At 43.9% G+C, this 13,802-nt stretch overlaps 1 protein-coding gene across 1 annotated transcript in view; it reads left to right on the top strand.

Annotated features, from left to right (window-relative positions):
• LOC121613490 (protein kinase C epsilon type-like) overlaps positions 1-13,802 on the top strand; it is a 67,664-nt gene that overhangs the window by 30,304 nt on the left and 23,558 nt on the right. The window contains exons 3-10 of the mRNA XM_041946881.1: positions 2,573-2,741; positions 3,894-3,928; positions 4,043-4,131; positions 4,961-5,093; positions 5,183-5,325; positions 5,404-5,500; positions 5,583-5,857; positions 5,972-6,145. Coding sequence (XP_041802815.1) covers positions 2,573-2,741; positions 3,894-3,928; positions 4,043-4,131; positions 4,961-5,093; positions 5,183-5,325; positions 5,404-5,500; positions 5,583-5,857; positions 5,972-6,145 — 1,115 coding nt within the window. The remainder of the gene's footprint in view (positions 1-2,572; positions 2,742-3,893; positions 3,929-4,042; positions 4,132-4,960; positions 5,094-5,182; positions 5,326-5,403; positions 5,501-5,582; positions 5,858-5,971; positions 6,146-13,802) is intronic.

Consider the following 13,802-nt stretch of genomic DNA (forward strand, 5'->3'; position numbering starts at 1 on the left):
AGTCATTACTTAAAGGTGTTTGCATAGCAGAGAACACACGGGTGAACTGTCAGACCTGAGAGCTGCAATCAACCTATTAGCTTTCACACACACACACACACACACACACACACACAGCCCTGCTGTCAACAGGACAGGATGATAAGCTGCTGCCTGTTGCTAAACGCAGGAGAAGTATCTCTGTGTTGTTCTGCCTCTGTTGTCACCAGCTTTTATACTTTTGTACTCTGAACATAATGAAGCTTTCAGAGAAAAACACTTGAACTTACTTATGACTCATTTCTTGAATTCTCTGCTATCTTCAAGCGTGTAAACATAAAAACCCGACAAAATAAACTCTTTCTACAAGGACTGAGTTAAGTGGATTGATGTAGTTTGGTAAATAAGTAGAGACGCTCCATGACACTTAGCATTGAGGATGAATGATGCATTTACTGTCTGTTAATAACAAATAGATACAGCTTTGTGGTGATAACTCATTATTTTAGTGATTTATTAAGGACATTTTTCCTGCTGTGAGATAAACGTTTACCTGGATGTGCCATGTTCGTAAGCATTGTGCAGGTATGTGGTGTTTGGAGTGGGCAGACTTAATAAGAGGTCCAGTGGGTGCTGGGATCATGTCTGGCCAACGCTGGCAGGACTCAGTGCTCACAGATGCTATTAAAGGTGAAGGTGCTCATTGGCCGTCGTACTTTGTAAGTGTCGCTGTTGAACTCTTTATCTTAACTTTTGGGGTTGTGGAAGGACATCACAGAGGAACAGCATGTCTCTCAAAAACCCCCCCACCAACCCCTGAACCCTCCCCAGTGGACGACGCTAAGTCTAACGCTGTTGCCGGGCAGCAATCATCAGTTGCTAGGCGATGGTGATGGCGTGTAGCAAAGGGGCTGGAAGAGAAAGAGTGAGGACAGGCAGAACACGACGGTGAGAAAGGAATGCACAACGAGTCGGAGAGGTTTAACAGAAGAAAAGCTGTTTGTCCAGAGGGAGGCGCTAGAGGGAAGGCTGGGGGGAGTAAGAGGGGCTCAGAGTTTTTAAAAAGTTTTGCTGTGGATGAATCGATGTAGCAGCTGAGAATCTGACCAGCTAGAGGCTTGATGCTCACTCAGGATCAGTCAAATCCAAAATGCAAGTCAGTTAATTAGATTAGATTAGATGAGTAAATTATATCTTAGAGTTAGATCACTGACAGCTACTGACAGCTCATGGAAACACACCTAGTTCTCTATTTGTTGGTAGTCGGGTTTCCATTCACATGTAGCACAAATTTTAACCGAATTTACAGAAAATCTGCAAAATAAAGTGCAAAGTAATGTGTGTTTCCATCCACTACCTTTATGCGCCTTGAGATAAACAGTTCAGGAGCCATTAAACCACAGCAGAAGGAGCATCAGTCGAACCTCTAATGATGGAAAACGACACTAACATTTAGTTTAGTTTAGTTCCATCTGGTTGTTTTCCTACAGGTGAACGATTCTAACGATGATGGAGTGACTGCAGTGAGCTCAAATAGTTGCAATCAGGCAATTATGTAATAATTGTGACAGGCCGGCTCATTTTATATAGTAAATGTAGAGCTGGGAGCCGTTTTCATGAAATATTTACAGTTTGCATCTGAAAATGATGTTTTATTTGAACAAAACCTACCACAGCATAAGATTAGAATATTTTAATATTGGAATTTTGTTATATAAAAGTTCATTAAAGGGAGGTTTCCTCACCTTGAAGTGTTTCAGCATGTCGAAGCTCACAGCTGTAAACACAGCTTCTCCTCACGTTTCTGTGCTCAGGTAAGACCTGGACCAGAGGAGGACAGAAGGAGTCACCTGTGTGATCTCGATGAGCTGTATGAAGCTTTCCCTGAACATGTCTGACCACAGACGTAGTCGAGTGTTGTATGTTTGATGATGTGATGTGAATGTGTTTAACGAGAGAGGAAAAACAGTCAGCCACCAGTGAGGGCTTCAGGGGAAATTTGAAATTTGGGAACTTTCAGCACCAAAACGTTTTATTCTGTTTTTATTCTTCCAGCTGAGACTGTCTCTTCCTGCCTCTCAGTGTCTCCTCCCAAACCCCTTTACACTTCCTAATTAACATTACTGCAAAGCAACCCCTCCCTCTCACTTGCTCGTATCGAAGAGGGAGAGAGTGTGTGTGCATGTGCATGGGTGTGTGTTTGTGTGTGATTAAAACAGGGTAACTGAAGTCTCCGCTGGGGAAACATTCTGTATCCAAACACGAAGAGACAGAAAGAGCAGGACACACAAAGACAGACACTGTGACTGACAGTGAAAGACCAGTGTTAAATTCACGGCGCCACCGCCATCTAGTGGCCACACGCTGTGAGTGCAGATGTGGAAGAGCATCCTGCATTTGTTGCGCCTCATTGATGTTTTTTCACCTTCCAGCAGCAGAAATCCCGCAGTGTCATACGCTTGAAGATGAAATAAACACCAGTATTTCAATGCAGCTCATACCTGCAGCGTTACGCATATCTGCTATGACCCTCATACGTTTCTGTCACACTTTATTCGGATGCAAAATGTGACTTTTTTGTGCATGTGTGCAGCTGCGACAGCCTCCACTGAGAATGAGGAGCGAGTGTTTCGGCAGCGGATGCGTCCCAGGAAGCGTCAGGGTGCCGTCCGCCGGAGGGTCCACCAGGTGAACGGACACAAGTTCATGGCCACCTACCTGAGACAGCCCACCTACTGCTCCCACTGCAGGGACTTCATCTGGTGAGGACATGCACCGTTATGACAAAGAATATGCATGCACACACTCCAAAAGACATAAATTACTGTTAGAGAAACTTACACAGACACACTCACATACCCAGATGAGTGTGTTACAGTACATGCACTGGAGGGTTAGAGTTTCCTAAAAGTCATATAAACAAAATATCTACATGTCAATAATCAGGTTAACCTGGTCAACACAGCAGATTTCTGCAGGATAATCCTCGTTTCTATGCCATGCATCATGACTGTGGACTAAACAAGGAATGTAACTTGTGGCAGTACATCCGTGAATCCACAAAAAATAAATCCAAACTTAAGATAAAATGAGTCCAAATAATTTTGTTTTACTGCAGAATGACAATGTGCACATACAGAAAGAACTGTGTCTGTCAGTCTTCAGGCTCTGAACTCCAAAAGGAAAGAAAAGCACCACTCAGGCTGCAGCATCACTCCATCAGAATAACCAGAACAAGTGGTTTAAAGTGGATGTAAACACATGTTTCGCAGTAACGGTTTTCACAGTGCACGTAAACATGATCTCTGATTTCCTGCCTTCACCCGATCTCTCCCACCGACCTGCCGTTTACATGTAAACACAGTTGATGCAGCGAAGTGTGGAGTAATAAACAGCAGCAGCTGTGTTTGTTTCCATCCCAACAAACCACGTTAGCGTCACTCGCATGGAAACCGCGTGGCCTCGCTGCTCCGCCGGCTTTCGGCTCCATTCTGAAAGAACGTTTGATGTGCGATCAGAATCACAAGGGACCTGCGTTTCATAGAGTCCTCCTGTGTTCAAGGTTTCTGAGGCGAATCAACAAAAACACTGAGCCGTACACGTTGGCCTGCCAGAAACCACTGCTCAATGTGACCTTCCAGGGTAAAACACAGCTGATGTGGTGGATTTCTTGGCAGGTTTTGTTCAGTAGTTGTACATTGAATCGGCTAACGAGGCTGAAGAAGCGCAAACCTCATCCTCAGGTTTTGGATTGGCTTTTCTCAAATAATAAATAAAAGACATTTACTGTTTATCTCCTCTCATATCTTACAACATGCTCTCTGTCTGACAGAAAGCACAGACCCTGAAGGCTTTATGCAAACTGTACATACACTGATGATGGCTAATGACCTCTGTCTCTCTCTGACCTTCAGGGGCGTGTTAGGAAAGCAGGGTTACCAGTGTCAAGGTAGGAGCCATGTCTTTACATTGCTGTAGTCCAGTGTGTCAGCCGGAGGCGCTTCACACACATACAGCTGCCCTGCAAACGTGTTTCTTATGCCTGTGGGTGTTCCTCCCGCAGTGTGCACCTGTGTGGTCCATAAGCGCTGCCATGAGCTGATCATTACCAAGTGTGCAGGGATGAAGAAGCAGGAGGACACAGTCGGGGAGGTACTGATCTACAGCTGCAGGCTTCATCAGACTCAACACACATTTAAATGCTTCAGACATCAGTTAAATGCACCTTGTTTGATACGAGCTGACGGCTTTCCAGCACAAACTGATCAGAACTGCAGGTACATCAGGGGGTTAAAAAGTTTAGCGGGAGTGAACTCAAAGATAAAATCTCTTAAATCAAGACAAAATGTGCTTGTTTTCTGGTCTGAGGAGATAAATCTTCTTTCCAGATGGTTTTTACTTGTTTTTCTCTTTAATTGTCGTCATCAGATTTTATTGCTGGTTCTGAGTAACTTAATACTTGAAACTAGAATTTCCACAATTATAAAGCTGTTTGGTCGACATCGACAAGCACAAACCTGGTTTGAGATGAATTTCTGTGTATTTGGTCAGATGTACTTATGTTTAGTCCGGCTGCACTTCTTTTAACTGTGGGTTGATTGAGACTAGAGATTTTATTTGTCTTAAAAATATTGGGAAGTCAATTTTCCTGTTCTGTTAGCAGATAATTTGGCTTATTTAAAGTAACATTTCCCCCATTTTCTTGTATTTTTCTCTTCATTTTGAGAGCTGAGTGTTTGCAGGCGTCGAGGCGTCGACCATGGCAGCGTTCCCTGCTCGTGTTCAGCACAGGATCTTTGTTCTGTGTTGTTCCTGTTCGCTCTTGCCCGTCATTTCATGTCATTTCTCAACTGTCGACTATCAATAAATGGCATAAAGTGCAATTCTGCCAAACAGCAGAGAGAGAGGGAGCAACAAGCAGCGAGATCGGACCTCCAGAGTCCTGCAGGCTCGTCTCACTGTCCTTTTGTGCTTCTTGCAGCCAGTCGGCTCTCAGAGGTTCAGCGTCAACGTGCCGCACAAGTTCAGCATCCACAACTTTAAAGTTCTCACCTTCTGCGACCACTGCGGGTCTCTGCTGTGGGGTCTGCTGCGACAGGGACTGCAGTGTAAAGGTACAGACGCAGCGAAACAAAAGTAAACCCGTGCTTTTATTTCACCAGTCAGATAAACCAGCGTCCTCCTCTCTGTGTGTGTCTCTCAGTGTGTAAAGTGAACGTCCACAGGCGCTGTGAGAGGAACGTGGCTCCTAACTGTGGCGTGGACGCCAGAGGAATCGCTAAAGTCCTCTCTGACCTCGGAGTCACGCCAGACAAGATCTTCAACAGCGCCCAGAGACGGAAAAAGGTGAGTCATCCTCAAGCTGCTAGAAACAGTCAAAGTTAGCGATGAAGATGTTGACGGAGGTTTTTGGTCTTCAAACAGCTTCCTCAGGGTCAGGACCCCCAGCCGCCGATATCAGGGACGCCCAAGATGGAAGACGACCGCTCAAAGTCCGCCCCCACCTCACCGTGTGACCAGGGTAGCAGACGTTCTGACCGTCACACATAAACTCTGACCTGCATGGAACCAAACCACCAGAGCTCATTTTCATTTCTGTGCAGACGCGAAGGAGCTGGAGAACATCCGGAAGGTTCTGTCGTTCGACCACCGCGGAGAGGAGCACAAAACCCACCCCCTCTCCTCCGCCTCGTCTGTTGCTGCGGTGACGGGGGACACACGTGGAGGAGGAGGAGGTGACGGAGGCAGCGTCGGAGTGGAGGGTGAAGGAAGGCGGGAGAACGGAGAGGTCAAAGGTCACAACGCTCCCGAGATGAAGAGGATGAACCTGCACGACTTCGTGTTCATCAAAGTTCTGGGGAAAGGAAGCTTCGGGAAGGTGAGCGCATGCTAAAGAAATAAGTGTTGACAAGGATGAGTCAGAAAACAGGAAACAAATCCGTCCAATGAGAGTCGGCTGCTGTGTTCTGACTGCTGTGCGTCACCTGACCAGGTGATGCTGGCGGAGCTGAAAGGCAGCGACGAGGTTTACGCTGTCAAGGTGCTGAAGAAAGACGTGATCCTGCAGGACGACGACGTGGACTGCACCCTCACCGAGAAACGGATCCTGGCCCTGGCCAGAAAACACCCCTACCTGACACAGCTCTTCTGCTGCTTCCAGACCAAAGTAGGAACACACACACACACACACACAAAATGACATCATTTACACCTGCAGGGGGCAGCGTTGGACCACATTTGAAATCGTAGCCTGCCAGAGAAAGGTGACTTTCATTTTAACTTTCCAACCTGGTTTTTGGGTCTCTTGATGATTCTGATGGGTCCCCAGATGATTTAAAGAATAAGAAAGAAAAACAGATATTTATTTTACACTGACTTGTGTTACTTTTTTCTCACTTTTCCCATTTTTTTATTTTCTTTCAACACTTGCCCTTATAGCTCCCTCAGGGCTCCTTCAAATGAAACCATGCGGGAGGGAAAAATCACTCACACTTGATGTTTTAAGCTATAAGCAGGACACATGTCTTCATTTCAAGGGACGTAAAAGGCTGAAAACCCCTGGGCTCAAACACAATCAGATGAAAACAGCAACATTAAATTAAATTAGTAACAAATACATTAACTCTCTGTTGTTTACCATATGAACTACATTCAAAATTAAAGTAAAAAAAATGTCAGCTCACTTTGTAGAATATATTTGTCCCAAAATGTGGCACATCAAGGTCAAACATGCTCAATATGTTAAAGGTTAAACACATGCTGTGCATTTAGAAACACGCCAAACTTCCAAAACCACAGTATAATCCCATGCAGCTCCCCATAACAATAACAAAAAGATAAGAACACGAGAGCTATCGTAAGAAATCTGCTCTGTGTTCAGCTCTCAGAGCGACACACTGTCCTCAGTTCAGCACCTGTTGATGAAATGCTGTGAACTGTGCTGACAAACAGGCTGGAAATCCACCTCCTCCCTCAGACTCCATTTCCCCTCGCGACCGTTCACACTCTGCCGTCCTCTCATCGTCTCCACTCCTCAGCTAATTTGTCCGTCCATACGGTAAGTGGACGATGACAGACGGACGCACAAAGGGCGCCTGCGGGTGGGACGCTGCCAACGGTCCCCCAGGCTCCTGTATGTTTTGTCTACCGTACATTACATAAGTGTTCCTGTCTGGGGACGTATAGAGGTTCCCTACATGCACTGTGTGTGTGTGTGACTTGCTGAAGAAACAGGTCACATGATGTGTTGATGTGAAGTCCGTTCGCTGCAGCTCGAGCCTGACGGTGCTGCACAGGTGTGAACTTCTACCAGACGGACCTCAACAAAACACGAGCTGCACAAGCCTGAACACTTCAGAAACGTAGCGCCAGGCGGCTTTGAAGCCGCGCTAATGTTCGCTTATGTCAGGAATAATGGACGCGGCGCGGTCACACTGCAGCTGCGGGCCTCGATTACTTTAAGAAGTCACTCACATCATCCATAATCTAACAAAGAATATGTCTGACAAATAAAAAGCATTCACTCGCACAGTCATAAACTGGAAAGTCTTGAAAATGATCTAAATTGAGCGTTATAATCCAAAGACTTTCATGATGTCATACTGAATTTCTTCAAAGGTTCATGTTCTGCTTTTTTCAGCAGTAGTTATTCAGTGTTTGCATTCAGTAATTGCATCTCTGTATCGTGTCTTTAATGGTAGTTTCCCCACAGAGAAATCAGCGTTTTCTTACAGGACATGATGTGAAACATCAGCAGCGAATCCTCTCAGCCCAGAAACACCGGCTCTTCCTCCCGTTTCCTGTTTCCTGGACCAAAATCTTTATCATTAGAACGGCTAAAATTGCTCAAGTGCTGCAACATCAGGAAGCCAAAGTTCCTGTTGAGTTTGAAATGCAAAAAAATTGGCCGGCTGGGTGAGATTGTTTTAGCCGCTTCTCGTCTAGAGTTTTACCCCTTCAAGAAAATCATCCTGAACCAGGATTAAAGATATCACAGACAGACGGTCAGCAGGAGTCAGACATGTCAGGGAGGCGGAGCTGAGCTGCGTTCTGTTTGTTTTCGCAGACTGTTCTGGACTGCTTGAGTCTAATGATGGCGTCTCCTGTTCAATTTATTTATTCCTGTTATTTTCCTCCAAAGCAAACACAAACATGTGCAGGCGGGATGGACGAGAGGGAGACAGAGAAGGGCAGACAGTGAGACGGTGTCCTCGCAGCTTTACTCTGACTTTAGCCTTGTTTTTATATCTTTATTCTTTCTTTAATTTAAGCCTCATGCATCAACACACACACACACACACACACACACACACACACACACACACACACACACTCTGGCTGCCAGGTATGACTGGGAGTGTGTTCTCCTACAAAACAAAGGGATTTTTTTCTTATATAACTACTTTGATCCTTATCAGGGACATGATGCGTATTCCATATGGTGCAGGACCCCGCCCTCATCACCCGCCTCCCCCTGCCTCCCCCCGCCTTCCCTTCACCTCCCCACCCGACTCTTCTTGGAACATGCACTTAATGCTTTGAACATGATGTGATTACAGTAAACAAACCCTCATATACTGTATGTAGCACACACGCACACACACACGCACACACGCACACACACGCTGAGCTCCACCGTGGAGTCGCTCCTCTCGTCCAGGCTGATCCACGTCCACTCAGTGCGTTAATCAATTAGCTCATTTAATGTGACAGTGCACTGATTGGCTTATTCGTACCCTAACCAGTCTCACCCCTCATCAACCATCGAAGGCAACGAGTGCTAGCCAATCAGAGGCAGAGGGGGCGGGTCATGACTTCACCTTCCTAGGAAGAAAAAGAAAGGCGTACAATGTGAGACTGAAATTGGCTGTTTGAGGTGAAAAAACAGGTTTGATGATGGGTTCAAACCTCTGCTGGAGGGTTTCTGTTTGCTCTAATGATTTATTTTAAATACTTTAAATGCTTTTCTGTAAAATGACTAAAAGTTTCAGGGTTGATTTAAATGCCACCCGTCCATCGTCACACAGCAGAACAGATGCTGAAAGAGCCGAACTCTCAACGAGAGTCTGGTGTTGGTTGACTTTTTGGCATTTATACATGCCGATGTCAGAAAAATTCACCGTTTGATGATGTGTCTGGTTTGTCTGTCCGTCCAGTTCTTGTGAACATGATGTCTCAGGAGCGTCTTCAGGGAATTTCTTCAGATTTGAGACTGAAATTAACTGATTTTGGCCATAACTCAAGAGTTAATTTGCTAATTATGACAAACTTGCACACAAAGAGGATAAAATGATGACGTTATGACATTTTGGATCCAAGAGGTCAAAGGTCGGCTTCACTGTTATCATAATGTTGTGCAGCTTCATCCCTCCTTCCTCTTCCTCTGCCCTGCGTCCGGCTCTGACCTCCATTTTTCATTCTTCTTCTCCCTCCACCTTCTTTCTCGTTCCACCCTTCATTACGCTGCGAGGCCTCTCATTGGCTGATTGGCCGCATCTGCAGCACAGCGCTCTGTGTTCAGACATGTTGTCACAGCGCGCTGTAGCACGTACACATGCTGTACGTACATACAGACACCCAGCTATAATGAATGATCATGAGAGGTGTGTGATTATATTTAACACGTTTATGTATTTTTAAAGAAGTAATAAGAGAATATTTTTGTTGAGTTGCTTCTTTTCCCATTTTATGGCATTTATTTATTGTTAATTTACCATTAATTTAGCTTCTTGTCAATTCTGTTATTTAAATCTATATTTGTGTTGTTACTAGATTTCTGCTTTTTTCTAGTACTCTATCCATGGAAAGCCTGACATCACTTTACTTGAAAGAGTCTGTACTTTGTGTGACCTATGTCCTACCTACACACTCCCCCCCGCCTTGTTCTCCCATTTCTCCTCCCTCCCTCCGCCCCGCTCCTCATAATCAACTGTGGGATCGCAGCCGTTCCCGTATCGGCCTAATTACAGCAGAGAAATGTAAATAACATTATACAACAGTAGCGCCGGGCCTCAGTCTGCTCGCAGGCGGAGCGGGGAAGTGAAAGCGGGGAGGGAAAGCTGGTTTTAGGCTGCAGGTCGTCAGTTTCTGTGATGATAAACAGGCTGGAGGTTTGGGTGGAGCGAGTGAAGTCAGGAACAGGACAGGTTGCACTGTCAGTGTGCTTTAATGAGCTGTAACTGGTGGAGATCAGAAGCAGCAGAGCAGCCAGAAAGCAGGCAGGTGCATTAATGAACCTTTGTTCTGACGGATGGAAGACGGTGATGCTCAGAGTCAGAGGGGTCACAAAGATTCGAGGTGGAGGACCAGCTGTTACACACTGTAACATGTCTATGACAAGTGTTTGCTTTGGTGAAGCAGTTTTACAGAATATGAGGCTGAATTCTCCTCTTTTAAAAGATTTTGGTTGCTGGATGACTGTCCAGGCTGCAACAGCTGGCAGGGTTTAACATTCAAAGTCGGACATATTTTATACTTTTGTTATTGTCAATCTCATGAAAAGACTAAAACCAGCCAAGTGTTAGTCTGTCTGTATGTTTTCTGACTTCTGTCTTTGGCCCTGGCTTCATTGATCTTTACTTTCTGCTGAAGATCGATCTCTAAAAAGCGGCTCACAAATATGTAGTTTCATTTGAAAACTGCTCACTAATTTCCTAAAACAGCTGGTCACTGTAGTTTTTAGCAAACGCAACACAAACAGGAGTAAATAGTGAATTCATTGAGGACTATTTTCTGCGGCGGATTAACCCACAGGTGGTGCTGATTGATTCTTTTTCATGGGTGTTGACAATATCATAAATAGATAACGAGACTTATCCTTTAACATTTCTTCTCAACGTTAAAAAAGTGTTTTCCTGTAGAGAAACGTTAAATTTGTCACATTCATTTCATAAATCTGAGCTACACAGCAGTAGATGCATAATAAGGTTTATAGATTTTATTAGAAATTCCATAAACCAGTCGAGGGCAGTTTGCTGCCTCCTCCTGTGCTGCTCTCGTCTGTGCCTTTAAAATAAACGAGCTGGAAATAATCGGCAGGAAGCGCCTCGTGTTCGATCCGGAGGAATTCAGGCTTTCATGAAGGATTGAAAGGAATGAAAGCGCTTCTCTTGTTGACTTGAATCCTGTCCCTCGCACTGATGACACCATCAAACGCCAGTGTCGCTTTTCTCTCTCATGATCTCGGATCAGGCTACACGCAGTGATCGTGTACCTGACCTGCACGCCTCTATTATTTCAGTGAGAAACCCCAGTTCAAAGTCTGACCTCAGGCTGTTAGAGGGCCACACAGACAAACTACCAGCCTGCAGCGATTAACACAGAATCACAATGTCAAGTCCAAAATACATCTGAAGGGTCTGATGTGCATCGAAACCCAAAATTAAGCTTCAGAGAAGCTCCTGACGAGCTGCTGAGAGTCTTCACTGTGAGCTTTTTGTGCTTTTTGTGTTCTGGTCTGAGCTGCAGTAATGATCAGCACATGTCTCCTCTGATGCCAGCTCAGTGTTTATCTCCTCACAGCACAATCACTCGTGTGTGTGTGTGTGTGTGTGTGTGTGTTGTACTTGTACTAGAACATTTTTGAAAGTGAGGACGTTTTGCTCTGCGCTCATTGTCCTCATTTCTTAAAGGGCTGTTTTAGGCTTCGGGTCCTGCCAGGACAACCAGCAGTAAACAGATCTGAGGCGTGAAGTGTTGGACAAACCAGCATCGCTGGAGTTTTATTTTGAAGTACAAGCGATCAGTACGAGTGAAAGTGAAACCAACTTCACTTCCTGAAAGTATCTGGAATTTTAGCAGGCAACACGTTTACCTGTTGTAAAGGAACAGGAAGTACAAGTAAGCTGTTCTTAAAGGGTAGAACAGTAAGAACAGGAAGATTGTTCTAAAAGGTGAAGTGATCTTCAGACTGACAAAACAAACTTCAAGATTCAAGATTCAAGAGTCTTTATTGTCATTGAGCATGACATGTCAATGAAGTTTTCATTGCAACCCCCATGTTAGAAACAAGATAATAAGAAAGATAAGAAAGATTAGAAAGAATAAAATTAAGATAACTACAATAAAATAAACCAACATGCAATAAAAAATATTCGTAAAAGCAATTAAAAATACACCAGAATGAAAATATACTAAGGCAATAAAATATACTAAACAATAAACAATAAAAAATGCCAGTGAAATGTGCAACAGAATAAAATATACCAGTGGAATGTACTGACAGCAGCTAAATATACTAAAATGTATATAAACAGTAAACAATAAAATATACCAATGAAAATGAAATATGCCAATACATTAAATGTATATAATTTAGTTAAGTATGTGTGTGGACTTAAAAGTTAAGTACACAGAAGTAGAAGTAGAAGAAACTGTAACAGTTGTAAGAGATGATCGATCGATTGGTTTTCAGCATGATCACCTGACTGGTCACCGGCCAGTCAGTGTCAGATCAGATCTACATGCTCAGAGCCCAGCAGGACCACCAGCCCTCCCCAAGAAAGAAACAAAATATTAGATTTATGTTATTTGCACATTTCACTTCCATATTTTATTGTTTATTGTTTAGTATATTTTATTGCCTTAGTATATTTTCATTCTGTTATATTTTTAATTGCTTTACGAATATTTTTATTGCATGTTGGTTTATTTTATTTTATTGTAGTATCTTAATTTTATTCTTTCTAGTCTTCTTATCTTTCTTACCATCTGTTCCTAACATGGGGGTTGCAATGAAAATTTCAATTTGAAATTGACAATAAAGACTCTTGAATCTTGAATCTCTTTTGAATTGACCTAATTTATGTTTCACTGTTTTGATTTCAGCTCAGTCTGAGTGTTTTTCCTCGTTTGCTGTCATGTATTTGTACAAAGAGGCAGTAAAGTTACAAAAATGTCAGTGTATGCTGTCAGTTGTCGTTCTTAAGAAGAAAGAAAGTCAGACGTCATGTCGTCTCTTCATCCACGATCGAGCGTTTTCCGGTTGCTAAGAGACATGAAAACCCTCAGACACACTCTGCTCAGGACCACCTACCTCCTGCCGCTACAGATCACACAGACTCACTCCGACACTTGATCGGGCTTTATAAGGACCTGACTTTCCTGGAAGTCTGTTTCTCTAATCAAGACAAACTTCTCACTTACTAAGTTTTTTTAAGGATTTCTGCTCAGATGATTTTACGGGAACGAGGAGTAAGGAGATATTCTGAATGTGAACCAGCAGGCGTTTTACTCCTGTCAGCTATGATGGAGGACGACAGCGAGGGCGAATTTAACCATCAAGAACAATGAACGCTCACACACGCACACACACACACACACACACACACACACACACACACGCAGGTTGTTGCAGCCAAATGTGTGTCAGTCTTGAGCAGCGGAGAGTTGTTTTTTCAAAACTTTAGTCAGTGAATGTTCGTATGTTTGCTGTTCTTGGGACGCAGTTCAGGAACACACACGCACACACACACACACACACACACACACACTGACATAATGCACTCCTCACCCCCAAACCTTAAAAACCTTTCCTTTGTAAACCACATAGACGGCAGAGTATGACTGTTACACCTGTCTGTTCACATTTAGCCTCGTTTTAGATTCAAAAACAAACAACAAACGTCACTATGACGACAGATTTGTTAATAAAGTTAAATGATCACTTTTGAAATAAGAGAAGAAAGACGGATGTTCACTGAAGAGCTGAAGTTAAGTTGTTATATGTTATGTTATGGTGGAGTAGAAGAAAAGAAAAGAGACGTGACAGCAGGTAGAAACGGTGCCGGCTGGACTGGATCAGCCTTCCTCAGGTGATCGTACCT

The sequence above is a fragment of the Chelmon rostratus genome, chromosome 11 (genome assembly GCF_017976325.1).
Source record: "Chelmon rostratus isolate fCheRos1 chromosome 11, fCheRos1.pri, whole genome shotgun sequence".
Classification (NCBI taxonomy): Eukaryota; Metazoa; Chordata; class Actinopteri; order Chaetodontiformes; family Chaetodontidae; genus Chelmon; species Chelmon rostratus.